The 19,337-nt window shown below is 50.9% G+C and overlaps 1 protein-coding gene and 1 long non-coding RNA gene across 2 annotated transcripts in view; one reads left to right on the top strand and one right to left on the bottom strand.

Annotated features, from left to right (window-relative positions):
* Positions 1-19,337, top strand: part of COL22A1 (collagen type XXII alpha 1 chain) — a 219,550-nt gene that overhangs the window by 82,003 nt on the left and 118,210 nt on the right. Inside the window, exons 13-22 of the mRNA XM_081502987.1 lie at positions 4,268-4,321; positions 5,112-5,165; positions 6,334-6,387; positions 7,006-7,050; positions 11,049-11,102; positions 11,689-11,733; positions 13,336-13,380; positions 13,630-13,659; positions 13,934-13,987; positions 18,243-18,296. Coding sequence (XP_081359113.1) covers positions 4,268-4,321; positions 5,112-5,165; positions 6,334-6,387; positions 7,006-7,050; positions 11,049-11,102; positions 11,689-11,733; positions 13,336-13,380; positions 13,630-13,659; positions 13,934-13,987; positions 18,243-18,296 — 489 coding nt within the window. The remainder of the gene's footprint in view (positions 1-4,267; positions 4,322-5,111; positions 5,166-6,333; positions 6,388-7,005; positions 7,051-11,048; positions 11,103-11,688; positions 11,734-13,335; positions 13,381-13,629; positions 13,660-13,933; positions 13,988-18,242; positions 18,297-19,337) is intronic.
* LOC145511107 (uncharacterized) lies at positions 643-1,759 on the bottom strand. Its single transcript, XR_014057513.1, has 3 exons — positions 1,673-1,759; positions 884-945; positions 643-724 (listed from the first exon to the last, which is right to left on the bottom strand). It is a non-coding gene; the product is annotated as an uncharacterized LOC145511107 (long non-coding RNA).

Here is a 19,337-nt window from a genome sequence, read left to right as displayed (position 1 = left end):
ATAGTCATCTTAAACTGAGAGATTTCCTTTTCACAGGTGAAGAATGGAGGTTCCAGACATTATATTCCAAATAACAGAACCTGATGCTCCTTTCAGATTCCCCTGTGTTCAAATCATTTTCCAAAGCATCATCTCAAGGCATCTTACTTTGGGCCAGAGGTGCTGTTCCTCTTTGCATCACCCTGCTCACAGGTGATGAAACTGAGACCCAGCAGGGGAAGTCACTGTTTCTGCCCAGCTGATGGGCAGCAGAGGCTTCACTTGAATCCAGACCCCCCCCAAGTTTGGTCCTCTCCTCTCCTTCCCTGTCTCTCATCTTTATCTTTCTCTCTCTTTCCTTCCTCCCTTCCCACCCTCCATCCCCTTTCCTTTTTTTCTGTACTTTACTGTGGATCCTGAGCTACACATATTCCCTTTTAAGGAGCCCCTTGTGCCTGACCTTTCCAGTTCCAGGTCAGCCTCCAGTTTCCCATTCCTCTCATTGACCTGCCTTATGGACTTGAGAAAGTGTTCTTAGTTCTCCACAGAATATAAACAACTGACACTTCAGTAATATTTTGTAGTCTACAATTATATCCATGCTTGTTTTCTCATCTCACGCAGCATGAACCTATATCTTACAAATGATGACACCAAGGCTCCAGGAGGCAGCGTGACTTTGCTGGTGGCATGTCAGAGGGCAGCTTAGGGCTGTAACTTTTCTCTTCACAGCATCTGCAGGCAGCTGAGTTCAAGAGAAAGACTTTGGAAGGTGTGTTGTGAGGGCATGGTGATGTTCTGTGATGCTAAGATTATGTGACACTGGAACATGAAATATCTGGGCCAGGTTGACTTTTTCTTGGCCACACAGTCTCCCAGGGAAGGAACCCATCTAATGAAATACCTGGACCTCATGATGACTTGAAAGTGGAAGTTTCTCAGTATGTGTTTTATTTCCAGTGCCGGCTTGGTTATCCCAACCATGATTCAAATAAAAAAAAAAAAAAAAAGATGTTAGCTTCTTAGACAAAGAAAATATTCATTCATCTCTAAAGAGGCTGACTTTCTTAAAACAAAGCAGAAGGGACTGGTTCTAGGATGTGTGGGTGCTCAGTTGTGTCTGACACAGACTGTAGCCCACCAGGCTCCTCTGTCCATGGGACTTTTCCAGCAAGAATACTGGAGTGGTAGCCATTCCCTTCTCCAGGGGATCTTCTTGACCCAGGGGTCGAACCCGCGTGTCCTGCATTGCAGGCAGATTCTTTACCACTGAGCCACTGGGAAAGCACTGGTTCTGGGACACGAGTTCTCTAAAACCAGTTTGCCGAGCTGTTCCCATCCATGGGAAGCACAGATCCTGCAGTGAGGTTCATGACACCTACTTACAAGTGGAGACTGAGACTCAGAGAATTGTGCTGACTTGGTTAGTCTATCAGTACTGAGTGACGGAGCAGGATTTGAAGCTGCAACTTACTGGCTCTTGAAACCATTGTTTTCCTGCAACAGCCTTCGGTTCACTTTGGCCCTGGGGTTTCATACTCCCAGGGCTAATTCTGAAGTAGGGGGGTCTCCCCTTTGTCTCCCGTTGCACGTCCACGGGGCTTAGGAAGGGATGGACGCACAGGGAACACCTGTGGGGCTCTGGGCCCAGTGGGCACTGTTCACACGGATGTGACCGAGTCCTGATTCCCACCTCATGGTGCTCCAGTCCTGTGATGGACTTGCTGAACAGCAACAACAGGGCTGGACGTGCAACAGCCGTGGGCACAGCGGAGGTTCCGGAACTCTCTGGAGTTCCCTCTGGCATCGTCTCTGGGCTCCTCCCCAGCTTCCTTTATTACACGGCCCTGGCAACTCTGTGCCCTGTTGCCCCTGCCCCTTGTATTCCCCAGGCACGAGTCCCCCAGAGCTTCCTTCCCCACCTGCAGCTGCCGGGAGACAGACTGGCCTTTGAAGGTCTGGGCAACTGACCCCCGGGGCGAGCTCTGTGCCACGTCACCCCAGGGGGCCTGATCTTGGGGAGTGTCCTTATTCTTCTTGATATTCCCCTTTTGGGAAATCTTGAATTTCTCTCTCGTGTTGTAGGGAAGCAGGATTAAGTGGGCTGGCCCCGGCTACCTGGAAACACACTGCCTTTTGCTTTAGCTCTGAGCAGAATGGGGCAGATGAAACGTGGGCCTTGGAGACAGACTGGGCGTCTGTGGAGCTGAGCCCATGCTGTCCCTGACCCCCAGCGTGCTGGCTTGAGCAGGGCGCCTGCCTCCTGAGAGGCCTTTGGGGAAACTCTGATGCTTCCCTAGGGAAGGGGGGCTGGTGAGGCCGACGGGGCTGACCTTGATCCCTGGAGAGGGAGAGCAGGGCTGGGTGCCCAGGCTTCCGCTGCCCCAACCTGCCTCACCAGGCCGTGGAACCACTGGGAGGCCACCAGGAAGCCAGGATCCTTGTGTGCTCATGGGCTGCACGTGACGTGAGCATGAAAAACAGACGTGCTGAGGGGACGAGGTCAGTGCACTGATGAGTGGAGAGAGCTCAGAACATGACAGGTTGGGAATGTGACGTGAAGACAGGCTGTGAGCAGCACAGCTGCAATGTCCTCTTAGTGTTGTCTTTAGTATCCTGTTAGTATTACTGTTGGCTCTGCCATTAATGCTAATGATAGCAATGCTCACTGGCATCTAGTCGCCGTTCTGTATCAGGGAAATCACTTGCGTCTGGGCTGGTTGCCTTGTTCAACCTCAGTTGAATTTCAGAATAGTCAGATGGAGGGACAGGTGGGCAGGGGCTTCATCCCCACCGTGCGGCTGTGGGATTAGAGGCTGAGGAATCTCCAGCCACAGCTGCCCTTCCCTTATAGGGGTGGACGGGGAGGACAGTCTGACCCTAGGAAGCACCCCGTCAGCTCCCAGTTGTCCCAAGGAAATGGCCACCCAGGCAGCTTACTATGCACATCGCACGTGAGTTGTGGTGTCCTTTGCTGGCCGTGAGGGTGCCCTGTGTGGTGTGTGCTTTAGATCTGAAATCCCCGGTCACCCTCCCAGTGATCCTGCTGGTGTCACTCTGTACACTTTGAAGAGAGATGAGTGACACTTGGCCTTCCAGGGTGCACACGGCTAGAAAGGTGCAGTTGTGGACCAGAGATGTCTGTCTGTCTGTCTTTCTCTTCAATAACAGAACGACTTAGAATGTTTGCCCATAGAATGCACTTTGTAGACATTTTAAAGTATTTGTGTGTGTGTGCGTGCACGTGTACATACATGCGTGCATCTTAATTTCTAGGTAAAACTAGAAATGTATGAGGTGTCTTTGAGAAAATAAAACCTATCTCATGGGCTTATTGTAAGAACTAAATAAGAAAATATTTGTAGAAGACATCCTATAGGGTCTAGCCCATAGTGTTTTCTTCTAAATATTACTTACAGGTTCATCAGTTCATTGATTCATTCAATGTCTGATGTCCTCATTTCACAGATGGAAAAGCCCCAGAAAGAGGCATTGACTTGCTCTGTGGTCCTTGGAAAATTGATGGAGAGCGGGGAGCGGGATGAAGGTCTTGGTGGAATCCTTTGATTTGAATGAGGTGGTGTGGGAGCTGGATGGGAGCTCAGGGGTCCTCGGGTTCCCTGTTTCCGACTTGCCTCCCTCCTGCGTCTCCAGGGAGCATGGGGATGGGATGAGGCGGTCTCCGCAGCTGCTGCATGAGCATGTGTGTCACATGCTTCCCCTCGATTTGTTTAGAATGGGATTTGCCCAGCTTAAGAAGCATTTTTGACACCTGGCCTAGCCCAGCATTTCTGGTGTGATTTTTCCTCCCAGGGATGCTTGGGTTGCCACACCTGGGGAGTGGTACCAGGGATGCTGGAGGACACCCTGCATCACCCAGGGCAGCCTCCCTGCCCCAGCAAAGACTCACCCACCCAGTGCTGGGGGACCCATGTCGAGAACCCTGCTGCGGCCGATGCTCTGCTCACGTGTGTGACCTGGCCCCGGAGGGGGGCGGCACATGGCGAGTTACTGAGAGGCAGGGCTGGGGCATCTCACTCCCACCATCAGGCGCATACAGACCACCCGGAGGTCTTGTTCAAATACGGACCCCAAGGCAGGGTTCTGGAGGGAGGCCGGAGAACCTGCATTTCTTGCCCTCCCCTGGAGGCGTCCGGGCTGCAGATCTGCGTGTTGCCGCCCTCTGAGTAGGAGCGTCTCGGCCACGATTCCTGCCTGGCGTGTCCTCCGCTGTGTCCAGTGTGGTCCTCACCCCGTCCTAACTGCTCTTCTCTCTCTCCCCTCCTAGGGCTCCCTGGGCCTGCCGGGTCCCCCTGGAAGAGACGGCAGCAAAGGCATGCGGGTACGTCTGTTCCCACAGGCCGCACCGGGCTGGGGGCTTGCTGATCAGAGCCCCTGTCATCGAGGTCGGGGTGGCCTTCGCCAGGGCCAGGCTTGAGCTGGGCCCCTTTGTACCAGGATCATCCCAGGTCCCTGGAGGTCGGCCTGGTAACTATCACCACGCCAGCAGCTCTGGCCACCAGGCATCACCTGGGTGCCCCTGGGAGCTGTTTTTGCATTTGGTTGGCTGGTAGTTCTGGGCTCTTCTCCCAGTGCCTGGAACTTGGAATGGAGCCAGGGGGCCCAGTTCCCAGGTCCTCAGTTCGTAGCTCAAGGAGTCGGTGGGGCCCCAGCAGCCCCCAAAGCCCATGTGTCCAGCCGGCCCCCCTCCAGTGGGCACCTGACTCCCCCTCTGCCTCCCCGGCCTCTGAGTCAGAACACACCCCGGGACCCCAGGCGGAAGTGATCTCAGCTCAGGCGGGTCCGTCTGACCCGGGGTAAAGAGGTCCTCTTTGCCACCATGAACTCGGTTTGGGTCCTCAGTTGCTTCTCACTATCAACGCCAGCTGCTGTGCTTTCTCCGCTCTCCCGTCCAGCCCGGTTCTGTGGACCTGCAGAGCTGGAGCGCATTGGGGGTTCTGGTGATGAAGGGCTGCAGTGAAGATCAGCTCCTTTGCTTGTCGGAGGAGCCTCTGGGGGGAGCTCAGGTCTCAGCTCGCGTTTCCCTGCTGAGATCTAGTTCTGGGGAGGACGCCCCGGGGCCTGGGCCTGAGCCCCTGGGTTGTGACCTCTTGCTGTTCTCTGTGCTGCAGGGGGAGCCAGGAGAACCGGGCGAGCTGGGGCTGCCTGGGGAGGTGGGCCTGCGGGTGAGTGTTGCTCTGAGCTCTTCCTCTGAGGTTTCTGGGCTTCCCCTGTGGCTCAGCTGGGAAAGAATCCGCCTGCAATGCGGGAGGCCTGGGTTCGCTCCCTGGGTTGGGAAGATCCCCTGGAGAAGGGAAAGGCTACCCACTCCAGTGTTCTCACCTGGAGAATTCCATGGACTATACGGTCCACGGGGTTGCAGAGTTGGACACAACTGAGCGGCTTTCACTCAGTGATGTTTCTAGGACATAGATCTTGATGCAAAACCACCTTTTGTAGGCCCACTCGACGCCCTGCAAATGCTTCTCGTGCAGCCACACACCTGCTCGTGTGCGTGTGTGTGTGTATGTACACATCCCTGATGTTTCCTAAATTCTCACAGCAAGCGAATCCTACCTATTTATCTTTTCTAACAAGAGATGTGTCTTTCCTCACCAGTTCAGATCAATACCACCTGTTCTCTTAATCAGTGCTTACCATTCCATGATACGGATACATCATGATTTACATAACTTTTCCTGTATTTGTGGCCCTCCAGGTTATTTCTAATTTCATTTGTTTTTCACAAAAATCAGTAAATGCAACACACACCAGTGTATTTTTTTGTTTCAGTAGAGTAGGTAACAAACATTGGGGTATCTTTGGCTGAGGAAAAGCACTTTTTAACATTAACGGGTTTTAACAAGTATGGCCAGTTTAGTAGCCTTAAAGCGGCAGCAGTTCCTGGTCCAGGCAGCAGGGGTTCCTGGGCTCGGGACTCCGGGGGGGCTTTGTCGGGACGTGTCCAGGCTGTGCTGGCTCCACGTGAGGTGTGAGTGATGAGCCGCAGGAAGCTGTCCTGTGACCAGGAGCTCTGCACGCGTCCTGCCCGGGTCCCGGCATGGCCATGGGGCACAGCCACACCAGATTTCGGCACTGGCCTCATGAGAGCTCAGAGGCCGCTGTTGAGGTCTAGCTGAGCTGCGTGTGAATCCCAGCTCCCCCAGGCAGGGGGTGACATGAGCTCTGCATGGAGGAGGGCACCCCTCGGGGGGACCTTTTGCAGGCGGCATGTGGCAGCGGGTGAGGAGCAGCTGTCTCAGCCCCTAATATGGTTATTGACTGCATCTTCCCTCTGCCCCTGCCCTTTTCTCTCCATCCCCAAACCTCTGCTCTGTGAACTCTCTTCTGCAGGGATCCCAGGGACTGCCTGGGCTTCCGGGACCTCCTGGCCCCATCGGAGCTCCCGTAAGTAGAGGCCGCTGCTGGAAGGGGCTCTGTTGCTCTCCTTGGGGACTGGGACCCGGGCCCTGTGACAGGTCCCCATCCCACATCTATGCATAGATGCAGCTTGGAGCGTGTGGTCAGAGAGGCCCACACCTGGGCTGGCGTCTCCATCACGTCTGCTCCCAGAGGGGAGGGAGGCCTTCTCGCAGGTTCTGGGTGCTGCTATGGACAGTGGGTGTATGCAGGGTGGGGCAGCAGCCCTCTCCCAGGGGAGGGGGAGGAATGTGGCTTCAAGGGGCCCCGAGTCTCAGGTTCAGTTCCTCGGTTCCCTGATTGGATGGCAGTGGGGACTGACTTCGGGGCCACCTTGCTGCTCTCAGCCAGGTGAGCTCAGGTCTTAGCTGGGAGCACCTGGATAATCCAGGAACAGGGGGGCCAGCCCCAGGGGCTCTCATACAGGAAGGGGCCCAGCTCACCATCCGGGCCCGAGGGAGGAGCAGGCTGCTGTGGGGAGTGAGACACGGGAGACAGACCTTCACCACCATCCCAGGAGAGCAGGCTGTCCCGGGGCCTCAGACTCAGCACAGAGAAGCTGGACGGGGCTGTCTGTCTTGTTACTCATCCTCCCTTCCCCTCCAGGGTCTCCATGGAGAACCAGGCGAAAAGGGAGCCCGGGGAGAGAAGGTATTTACAGTCTGCTTCAGTTAGTCTTGCAGCTTTCTGTGGATAGCGTGTGTTGTGTGTGTGTGTGTGTGTGTGTACTATGGTGACTGAGGGCTGGTGCAGAGGAGGTATTAGCTTCTAACCCCAAATGTAAACTCTGGGCCTGGAAGGCCATGGGCCTGGTGCCTGCAGGGATTGAGATCCCCTTGCAGAGACAGTTTGGGGTTTCCGGGCCAGAGGGGTTATGAAAGTGCCCTGGATTGGGATTCAAAAAGTTCCAGTAGCTGCTGGGGACTCACAACTTCCTTAGAAACTGGTCTGAGTTCTCCACACCTCAGGGACGCTGACTCTCAACAGATGGATGGGGCGTGGGGACAGCTGTGGCCTTGGTGACTCACGCTCAGCCTTGTGGACCGAGTGCTGTGATCTGACCTCAGCTGAGCCTCTCCACGCCGCTGCCACCGTGATGGTGGAGGAGGAGGGCCAGGCTGGCCGTGCCTTCATATTGACGCCACCGGGTCACAAGTCATCCGCAGACCAGATCCTTCCATGGGTGCTAAGGCCATGGAGTGCTTGGGACTCTGAGAGTGGAGAGAAGGACGGTACACCCCACCCCACCTCCCCAGACAGCAGCGGGCATCGAATTCTCAGGTATCCCAGGCCCATCCACTCACTGGGCTCCTTCAGATCAAGAGCTGGGAATTGGCCCTCTCTCACTTAGCTGTGTTCCAGCCCCCTTTTCAGCGCCTGCCCTGTTCCGTCTTCCTGGAGTACATGTTTCTCTCATTTATAGAAAATTTCTAAATTATTAAGAAATTTAACTTTATTTCAAGCAACTTAACACACACACACACATACACACACACACACACACACACACACATATCTGGAAAAAGCAAAAAACAAAACAAAAAACCAGCCTGTGATTGCACCATCCCACTGCAGCTGCAGCGACCACTCTGGCTCGTTTCTTGATTTCTTGCAGGACTCACTCCTGTGCCTCCGACGTCTTTCTGCACCGTCACGTGTGACATGTTCTGCTTTGCGTCCCGTCATGTTTCCTCTTCCTCCGGATAGCATCTCCCCCACCCTGTGCTGCTCTAGACTTCTATAGTTTATCTTAAATGGCTGCACAGCCTCCCCGTGTGTGAATAGACCGTGATTTATGTGCTCATTCCCCTATTGATCAGTGAGGATTGTTTCCAGTTTGTCATGATTAAAAAATACTGTTTTGGTGAACATTTTCACACCAATGCTTTTATTATTTATTTATTTTTCCCGACTTAGGATGGTTTCCTTGGGCCGGTCCCTTAGAAGGGAGACTGTGGTCAAAGGAGATGAACGTGTTGTGTGACTCAGGAAGCGTGTGGCCCCGTGGGTCCCCAAAAGGCTCCTCGCAAGGAGGAGGGCGAGAGCCAGGGTGATGCCCCTCATCCCAGGCCCCAAAGCGTGGTTTCTGTGTGTTCGGACATCAAAGTTTCATCGCTGTAGCTTGAGCAGTGGAATCCCTTGCCCCGTGGTGGTTGGGACACGTGTCTTTTGGTTCTTTGGAGAGAGTTCTTGTGGCTCCGTGTGTCTGGTTTTGGGTGGAGCGCCTCTCTGTGGCCCTCTGCTCCTCCTGTACAAGGTGGGGACTGGGAAGTGACCCTTCAGGTAACTGAGGGTCCAGGCACGGGCTTGATGGGCAGCCCTGGTGCACGGGGCGACAGGGGCCGATTTGAAAGCTCCCCTCCTGGGAGCAGGCAGGGTTTGGGGAACAGACCTGGCAGGAGGGCTGAGCCACAGCCCAGCGCCCTGCAGCTGCCACCTGGCAGGGAAGCTGGGGGAGCAGGGGGTCACCTGCAGGGCAGGCCCTGGAGAGGAAGTCCAGGCATCAGCCTCAGCCTCAGCCTCACAGTGGGGCCTAGAAGAAGCCCTGCATGGTGATTCCAGAGCCAGCTGGCCTGGGTTTCAGGCTCAGCTCTGGGGTCTGCAAGCAGTGTGACCTTCGGAGAGTTGATTTCACCTCTGAGTCTCAAGTTTCCTCAATGTAGAGAGTGGCTATTATGTAAGGCTGCTATGAGGATTAAACGAATGAATGTTTGTAAAATGCTTAGAGCAGTGCTGGGCAACACAGGCCATATTTATGGAGGGTGGGGAGACAGAGAAGGGGAGAGACAGAGTAGAAACAGCAAGGCGTAGAGGATTGGCTGGGAGACATAACCTGAGTGCTGAGAGCTCCGCTTTGAGTCTGATCCCCAGCTCCTTTGCCGATATTCTTGGCGACTCTGGGAGAGCTGGTTCCCTCTCTGCACCTCTGTTTTCCCATCTGTCAAACCAGACGCTTGGGCTGCTTGATCTCTTGGGCTTCTTTCCAGTTCTTATATCTAATGAGTACTTGGAACAGTTTATTTTCTTGCGAACCTCTTAAATTTCTTAAATCAGCAAAAAGGAAGTTTCCATCTCCCCTCGAGGCAGGCGCATCCCGCTGCCTGGCCTCCCAGACGTGGAACACAGCCAGAGAGAGCCAGTGTCTGCCCGCCACCGAGCCTAGCTCTGCCAGTGCCTGTCAGGACCTTCTCTGCGGGCATGGGGCGGGCAGGCCGGCCTTGCTTTCGGCATCTTCCAGAAAGTGCCTGCCAGGCACGAGGTATGGAGGCTCTGTGGGCAGAAAGACCTCCTAGTGGCTGAGGGGCAGTGAGGCCCGAATGGGTTGTCCAGGGGCCGCTGGGCTCGGAACAGTTGACAGAGTGTGCAGTGGGTCTACTCAGTCACAAGGGGCTCCCGCTCCCTGGGGACCAGAAGTTGACACAGCCGCCCCTGCTCTGTCCAGAAGACCGTGCTCCCTGGACAGCATTGGGTGGGTGTGGCGGCAACCTCCTGCAGTCCGGGGGAGGACGTCCTGGGGTCCTGCCCTGGTCTGGGGATGGAAGCCTGGGCCTTGGAGCACCAACTTTGGGCTCAGCAGCCCGGGTTGCACCTCGGCTCTGCCACCAGCAGCTCTGGGACCTCACTGCAGCTTCTGGCCTCTCTGACCTCTGCCTTGTGCTACTTGACCCCCAATACACTTAGAGTCTAGAATGCTCTGTGTGTGTGTCTCCTGGTGTCTATGTGTGGGTGTGTAGGCAGGGGAGGGGCTCTCCTGGTGTGTGTGTGTCTCCTGGTGTGTGTGTGTCTCCTGGTGTGTGTGTGTCTCCTGGTGTGTGTATGTGTCTCCTGGTGTGTGTGTGTGTGTCTCGTGTGTGTGTGTGTCTCCTGGTGTGTGTGTGTGTGTCTCGTGTGTGTGTGTCTCCTGGTGTGTGTGTGTGTGTCTCGTGTGTGTGTGTGTCTCCTGGAGTGTGTGTGTGTATTGTGTGTGTGTTGTGTGTGTTGTTTGTGTGTGTGTGTCTCGTGTGTGTGTGTGTCTCGTATGTGTGTGTCTCCTGGTGTGTGGGTGTGTCGTGTGTGTGTGTGTTGTGTGTGTGTGTCTCATGTCTGTGTGTCTCCTGGTGTGTGTGTGTCTCCTGGTGTGTGTGTGTCTCCTGGTGTGTGTGTGTGTCTTGTGTGTGTTGTGTGTGTTGTTTGCGTGTGTGTGTCTTTGTGTGTGTGTGTGTCTCGTGTGTGTGTGTCTCCTGGTGTGTGTGTGTCTCCTGGTGTGTGTGTGTGTGTCTCCTGGTGTGTGTGTGTCTTGTGTGTGTTGTGTGTGTTGTTTGTGTGTGTGTGTCTTTGTGTGTGTGTGTGTGTCTTGTGTGTGTGTGTCTCCTGGTGTGTGTGTGTCTCCTGGTGTGTGTGTGTGTGTCTCCTGGTGTGTCTGTGTGTGTCTCGTATGTGTGTGTCTCCTGGTGTGTGTGTGTCTCCTGGTGTGTGTGTGTCTCCTGGTGTGTGTGTGTCTCCTGGTGTGTGTGTGTGTGTGTGTGTGTGTTTGGGGAGAGTTCTCTCCTGGTGTCTGGTGGAGAGCAGAGCACAACTGAGCACTAGGTGCCTTTGCTTGACTTTGTTTCTGTGACACTGACCCTGGGGAGGTCCCTCTATTATTCATCTCGCTTTCCTTCCTTTGCCAGGGGGAGCGAGGCCTGGATGGATTCCCCGGGAAGCAGGGGGAGACTGGTGAGCAGGTAGGTGGGCAGGACAGGGTAGGGCCTGGGTCAGGCTCATGGGGCCTGCGGGCTTCAGGCTGTGTCCTGCTCAGCCAGAGGCTCTGGGAGGCTTAGTGACCAGCCCCCAGCTTGCCGCTCACAGACTCCTCCACGCCAGAGTGGAGGGATCCCAGAGAACACACTGCTTTAAAACCACTCTAACCATAGGAACACGACAGCTGGTCATTAATGGAAAGACCACAGGCGATGTGTGTGTGTTCAAACTGCGTGAATTACAGGCAGCCCAGATGCTCATAAATAAGAAACAAGTTGAGTAAATCAGGGTGTGTATTAAATAGATACAGGGAATAATATGAAGCTGTGCAAATTAACAGAACTCTTAATGTCCTGATACGGGTGTTCCGTGAGATGCATCTGTGAGTCCAAACGGGACCGCATGGAGATGTGGCGCTGGGTTAACTTTATAGCAACAAGTGTGGTCTGGGAAAACTTGTCGAGGGGACCTTCTGGGCTAAAGGCCAGGAACAGATCTGGAGGTGTGTTACCCTCAGCCCTGCCTTCTCCACTCACTCCCCTAACGGAGCCCGTGTTCTTCTCTCTCTAGGGAAGACCCGGTCCTCCCGGCGAGCCAGGGCCCCAGGGGCAGAAGGTAAGCCAGGTGCTGGGGTGGGAGAGGCTCCTGACCAGCAGGTGTGGAGCTGCTCCCCCGAACAAATTGAGGCCTGTGTTTAGGGAGGTGGCCATGCTGGAGTTCTGGGAACAAAGTGTAGCAGAGGTGGTGAATTGTGCATTAGAACTCAGCCTACAAGAAATTTCTGGTTATTGTATTTAAACATTTTTTTCTATTTGGGGGAATAAAAATCCATCTAAAAAACAAATGAAAATAACCCATTATATAACATCTGGATATATTAAAATATTTTGCTACTTAAATGGCTTTTTGGGCTAAGGCAGAATAGGAGCAAATATAAAAAATCTTACAAACTCCTTTTCCTCCTTTTCCTCTTCCTTCTCTCATTTGCAACATTTCCTTTTTTTAAAAACCAGAATTATTATTCTGAAAATGTGCTGGGTATTTCATAAATAAAATAGAGGTTGCATCTCATCCTGCTGGTCATCTGTGTTAGAACGTTTTCACAACAAGGCTTATTAACTCAGTGAATTTGCTGCTTAGGATTTCTGTAATGCAAAGAACTGCATGTAAAATTGTGAAGTGCTATGAAAATGTATGAAGATGATAAGGCCTTGCTAGGCCTTCAGGGTCACAAGAGAAACGGAGAAGGCATGCTGTGCTCTGGATTTATAGCAGGAGGGGTGATGAGACCCAGCCCTGCATTTAGTACAAGAGAAAGAGTTTCTTTCAGATGCTTAGGCCTTTAAGAAAGACATTAGACTTTGGGTCTGAGAACAGACAGGAGAGAGATGGGGCAGCGGGGGGAATCCAGCTAAAGCAAGAAGGGCTGGACCAGAGATACGTCGCTTGTGCTCAGTGTCACGCTGCAGAGCACAGGTCACGGTCGCTGCCCGACTCAGACGCCTTCCCAGCACACGCTGAAAATAAAGCAAAAGAAAAAGGCTGCTCTGACTCCTTCCAGAAACAGGGTATAGTTATAAATAAGTAAGACACCTGTGGGCTGAGAAAGCCTCTCTTTAGCAGTGGTGGCTGGAGAAGGTTGATCTCTTCCAGACTTGCTCACTTGAACTTTAAGTTCTTGCCTAATAATTCTCTCTCTAAATATTTTTAGAGTTGAGATTTATATTGCTCTGTTATCCTGGTGTTAGGATTTTAATGTATTCTTGCAGTTTCTTGACATTGAGGATGCTAAATCCTAAAATAGTAGTTTATTTCAAGTCACTAAGAGGGGATGGTTCTTAAAGTTTGGGTCTATGTGATAGCTCTTTCCCACTCTTGCGTGTGTGTATGTTATAAATTCCAACCTCCTCCTCATTTATAGAGGTGTTTGGCCCCTCCTGATTGGGAGATAGCTGAGTTTTCATTGCTTATTATGCTTATTATAATGCAGCAGAAGTGGGAAGACAAGGTCCAAGGGCCATGGTATGATTTGGAGCATTTATTGGAAGAGTCTAGGAACCAGAGGTTCTTGGGTGATGATACAATGATTCTCAACTCATGTTGAGGGAATGTTACTGGGATAGATCTTGGCTGCTTTACAATTTGAAAAAGTCATCAGGGCCATATCTCAACATCAAAACAGTTCCCTATATTGAAATGTCTGTCATTTCTCTGCAGGGTGCCATGGGTCCTGCAGGCCCCCCTGGGGTTCCAGGCTCTGTGGTAAGTGGTGCAGCCACTAGAGGTTAAAATCCCGGACTCAGACACTGATCGGATTGTGTAGTTGGGAGAGTTGTTGCCTCTGAGAATGAGGTGGAACTCTTTTGATGACATGAGCTGGCTGTGAGGATAAAATGGGATAAAATCAGAGAAAAGTCAGAAATGGCTGTGCAAATACCCGCCATGGAGTGGAGTGAGGGTGACTATAGAGAAAAGGCCGCCAGCTTTGCTGACGTCTGGTTTGTCCCCCAGGTGCAGAGAGAGGGCCTGAAGGGCGAGCAGGTAAGTGGGATGTGAGTCCTCTTGTCGTGGGCCCCCAGGTGGTGGCAGAGATAGAAAGGCCACCAGCGTGGGGGCAACACTGCTTGCTGAGCTCAGACGGAGCCTCTCAGAGACGGGACAGATTGACTGTCCACCAGGAATGCTGATTCCCACCAGTGTCTCTGGTCCCCGCTGGGAACTCAGGAAGAGGACAGTCAGCAGAGGGTCCTGGTTGGAGGCCTGGGACATGAGGAGGGAGTGTCATGGCTAATTCACGTTTGGCTTGTGTTACCAGGGAGCCCCTGGACCACGGGGTCATCAGGGCCCACCTGGGCCACCAGGCGCTCCGGTAAGTCTTCCCCACTCAGCCTGGGGTCCACTCTGAACACCTCTAAGTCTGCAAAATCATGGCCATTCTCGCTGCCGAGTGCAGCGTTATTTCAGAGGCTCATCTCATCACCTTGAGTGACAGGGGTTGTTGTCAGCATCTAGCACAGGAGAAACTGGGCCTTGAAGGCTGAAATCACAGGGCACAAGTCAGGCATTCGTAAGTTTGGACCTGGAGTCGAAGCCCAGGCACTCTGCCTCCAGAGTCCCCAGGCCCAGGCTGGCCAGGGCGGGGGTTTCTGGTGCTCAGTCTGGTGTTTTAGCTTCCTTTCAGATAAAATAGAATAAAAACGTTGGACACTTCAATGCCAGTTGAATCATTTCCAGTGCACATTTGCTTTGCACTAGTTTCTAATTAATACTGATTTTGAAGTGGCTTGGAACACTTCAGTCTTAGGTTTCTCCCTCTGTTAAGAATTTAATGTTAAGAATAACCATTTGGGAAGAGGCTATTCAAAGGGACTCTGTGATCATTTTTGATGTGAGTTCAGATACTAAAGATAATGAATATGAATCAGTCAATTCCACATGTCGGTGGTTGAACCAGATCCCTCTTGGTACCATACTTCTGCTTCTTTCAAGTGACTATTGTATTGAAGGAAATAAAACAACTTTTATTTTGAAATGCCCATATATCATATTTAAAGTAAATCAGATTTATAATCAGATTTACAATAAAGCCCATTCCTCATTAGGTAAAATGTGTATATTTTTTCTGGGTTAAAACTAGAAGAAACTTAGAAGATATATTTTGCTGTTGTTCAGTCACTCAGTCATGTCTGACTCTTTGTAACCCCGTGGACTGCAGCACACCAGGCTTCCCTGTCTTTCACCATCTCCCAGAGTTTGCTCAGACTCATGTCCTTTGATTTGATGATGCCATCCAACCATCTCATTCTCTGTCACTTCCTCTCGCTCTTGCCCTCACTCTTTCCCAGCATAAGGGTCTTTTCCAACGAGTTGGCTCTTCTCACCAGATAGCCAAAGTATTGGAGCTTCAGCATCAGTCCTTCCAGTGAATATTCAGGGTTGATCTCCTTTAGAATTGAGAAGATGTTTAATTCCACTATAATTAGAAAAATTTCACATCAAAAAATTAAGGTTAGAATAACTTCCCTTCTGTCTCTATAACCTTAGATACCTTGCTTAAACCCTTCTGAGGCTTGATTTCCAAATCTCTCCACCATCGTCAGTACGTTGAGAGATGTAGACAACACATGTAATACAGTGTGCTCAGATCAGTAATTAGCAAGTATTGATCATCTGTATTGTAGTACATCTTGTATACAACATATACATAGTAAGTTTGGAAGGGTGAAGTTTTTTTTTTTTTTTTAACCAAAGAAGACATGCACAGAGATACTAGTAAGTAGCTTGCACAAAGTCACATAGCTAAAAAGCAAGACTGAACTTTGAACCCAGATCCATCTGACCGTCTAGCCTTTGCACTTTTCTCCCCTGAGTGCACAGTGCAGCAATACCTCCTCCGAGTTGCACAGAGCAGAGTGATTTACCTCCCGATTCCCACTAAGGAATAAGAAGTAACAATGCCCAGGCCTGCTTATTCCCAAGGCAGCCTTCTTGATCTGTCATTCAGGGTCTGGGATGCACTGATGGCTGTTTTCCCCTTTATGTAAATTTTTATAAATGAGGGAGGGAGGGAGGGAAGGAAGAAAACTCAAACATTTTGGCCACCTGCTTTATATCAAGTGAAATATTTAAGGCTGGAGATACAGGGATGAAAGCCCATGGACAGATTTCATAGTTTAGTGAAAAGGGTGTGAAAAAGAAATGATTGTGAGTTGACACTTGCAATGAGGATTCAAGTGTTTTGTGCCATCCCTGCAGGCTATTTTCTAGATCGAGAGGGTCCTGGACACCCAGTTCTTGGAAAGGCTGGAACACCGCAACCCTGCAGCCCAGTGGAGCTGTCCAGGGTCCTGAAGAGGGTCTCTGGGCTGGATGCTCTTGACAGAATGGGACTGAGTACAGTGCATGGTGTTGGTGATGAAACTCCCTTGGAAGGCGTTGAAAAAGCCAATACCCTACCTAAAGACCTTGTGAAAAGTGAGGAACAGTGATGAAAGGCCTAGAGTGTGGGGTTCTTAAGGCCAGGGCCGGTATTTCTCCCATCCACATTTCTCAAATCCACAGTTTATCACATGGTGGGAACTTCATATATGCTTGTGAAGGTGACCCACAGCAAGTATTTATGAGGGACATTAAAGTGAGACCTGATTGCAATTTGAGCTCATAAGGAGCATTGTGGCCATGGAAGACCCTTGGGGTTAGGAGCTCCAGAGCAGTGGTTTCATGTCCCAGTTCATCCACCGAGTAGCTTTGGGTCTTGATGACATCACTGTACCCATCTTATCCTCTTCTGTTTTCCTGACTTGGAAATCATCATCATCGATGACCTCTCCTACATTAATGTGCCGTGAGAGTTAAATGGGTGATCGTAGGAAGCACTGCTCTAGGAAGCCTTGTTAAGCCCAATACAGAGATCAGTCATTATTTCTGGCTTTTCTGAATCCCCAGCAGCACCTGGCCCAGGGCCTTCTGCAGAGCAGTGGCTCCCTAAGTATTCTTTAGATTGAATGAGAGTGAAAGCCTGGCTTCAGCAGCTTCTGTTGAGAAGGGAAACTTTGAGTTTGTGGCGAGAAATCCCAGAGAGAGGAAAGTACATCCTATTCTCTAAATGGAAACAGCATGCAGCATTCTACACCCGGATGCTGGGAGTCATTGAGGAGGCATGCATCTTTCATCCTTTCCCCAAGATGAAACCGGTTCTGGTAGTTGTGTCAATGTTTGGTTGAATGTAATAAAGAAGGACCAGCTGGGCAGATCAAATGCAAGACATTTCTTGATGCTTCATGAAAACTCACCTCTGCAGGGGCTTCCCTTGAAGTGTGCCCTGATCTCACTGGAATAATCCTTGTGAGAAAGGGATATTTAAACCTTTAATTACTATAGTTGCTACAGTCACATGTTCGTTTTAATGATGTTATTAAGAGAAAAGACCTTAAATCTCAATATAGTTCTGTCACTTAATAGTTATGCAAAATGTGGCAATAATAGCTGTTTGTATGACAGTCATATTATTGAGTCTATAGACTCGCTCCCCAGGTGGCTCAGTGGGTAAAGAATCCCCTGCTTGCCAGTACATAGGAGACACAGGTTCAATTCCCAGGTCAGGAAGATCCCCTGGAGACAGAAATGGCAGCCCACTCCAGTATTCTTGCCTGGGAAATCCCATGGACAGGGGAGCTTGCAGGCTACAGTCCATGAGGCTGCAAAGAGTTGGACACGACTGAGTGAACAACAACAACAACATTATTATTGAAAATGAGGAAATTGAAGTGCAGAGATGGAGTTTTTGGCCCAAATTCACTGATAAAGTTGGTGATAGGGTCTCAGAGCTGAAGGTTTCATTTTCTGATCCACATTTCATGCCATATTCTAGGTGACATCATTATACACGTTAAGTATAAACCAGGGTGCTGTCAGGAGATCCAGGTGCCGTGTCAGGGCTTTTGTATCCATTCCTCGCCTTGTCCTCACAACCACTCAGTAGAAGGTATATTATCCTCACTTTGGAGATGAGCTGACTGAGGTTCAAGGATACCAAGTGTACTTGTCTGAGATCAGGCAGGAGATACATAGTGAGGGTTTAGAGGGCAGGATTTTAGTCAGTTCGGTATGGCCCCTTTCTGTGTCAGTTTTCCTTGCTTAGTGAAAATTGATCTTCCTTAGACAATTTCATTTATTTATCCAGACAGTCATTTTGGATATCACTGTGGGTGGAGGGTCAGATAACCCAAGCCCGTCCTTGCCCAGCCAGCAAGATACAGCGACAAAGGCACCAGGCTTAGAGCTGAAGACACGGGTTCCGGATGCTCTCTTGTGTGCACTTGATACGGACACCGAGGCCAGGCCTTTGGTCCTTACTGACTCGTCTTTAAAGTGTGAACGATGGCACCTATGACTTGGTTGTCAATCATACTTAATTACATCAGATAGGTGCACGTGTTTAAGTGTTACAGATTTGAGGGAATAAGATGGTTTTTGTTTTTCCTCGCCTCCTGACCTCCCATTTGAATGGGGTGGTATGTTCCTATCCAATGAGAGTGTCCAGACAAAGTATATCTTGTGGTGTTCACTGTGTGTTCACCATGGTTCATCTCTGTTGTTTTTTCCCCTTTCTCTTCCTCCTAAAGGGTCTGATGGGTCCAGAAGGCAGAGACGGACCTCCCGGTTTGCAAGGTCTCCGAGTGAGTAAGCTGTGTTTCTTTCCTCATGCCCCAACTCAACCACACGACCCCCCATTTTAGCTGCTCACACAGAGGAGGTAGGGCCAGTCTCATGAGCTTGAAATGAACATTGGAAGCAGACTGAAGGGTTAGCTGAGTTCATCAACAGTGGCTGAGGACGGGCTGTGTGCTCAGCCTCGAGCTGGGTCCTGGCTCATCTGCAGATGAGTCTGTGGTTTTCCATGAGTCGTGTATATAGAAACTCACATCTCTGTGTGATCAGGGGACACTTGGTACTGAGAGTACTGACTCAACCTGGGGGCCAGCCAGGGCCTCCTGAAAGAGGTGATGTTTGAGCTAAGCCTTGAGGAGAGAATAAGAAAAAATAGCCATGAGATAATAGAGGTCTGCCAATAGGCTCTTAGCTACTCTTGAGTGAAGAATCCATATGATTTTTGAATCTCATAATTTCTTATGAGCATTTCATTTAACTTACTATAGCCCCCCTTCTCTTTTTGTCCGGATTGTGCACACCTTACAGGTTTGACTCCTGTGTTGTAAGATAGAGGGTGTTGTAGCACACCTGAGCTGGCTGCCCACCTTGGTGCCCCCCACCACCGGAGACTAGGGCTGACCCTCAGCTCTGGGTCCTCAGTTTCCAGCAGGGGGCCTCGCACAGAGTGAACACTCAGCTCACATTTCCTGACCTCTGGCTCTGATCTGGTACTATCACGGTTTTTTAAAAAATTATTCAAGTCTAGTTGATTTACAATGTTGTGTTGGTTTCTGCTGTACAGCAAAGTGACTCAAACATGCACATATATGCATTCTTTTTTAATGTTCTTTTCCATATGGTTTATCCCGGGCTGTTGTGTAGAGGTCCCTGTGCTGTATGGTAGGGCCTTGTTGTTTATCCGTCCTGTATACTTATTAGCAGTTTGCATCTGCTAATCCCAGACTTTTACTCCGCCCCTCCCCCCACCCCTTGGCAACCACAAGTCTGTTCTAAATGTCTGTGAGTCTGTTTTGTAGTTGGTTTATTTGTGCCATGTTTTAGATTCC

The sequence above is a fragment of the Giraffa tippelskirchi genome, chromosome 6, assembly GCF_054371585.1.
Source record: "Giraffa tippelskirchi isolate mGirTip1 chromosome 6, T2T-mGirTip1v1.2.pri, whole genome shotgun sequence".
Classification (NCBI taxonomy): domain Eukaryota; kingdom Metazoa; phylum Chordata; class Mammalia; order Artiodactyla; family Giraffidae; genus Giraffa; species Giraffa tippelskirchi.
Note: the sequence above shows the minus strand (reverse complement) of the source record. Positions and strands in the feature narration are given on the sequence as shown.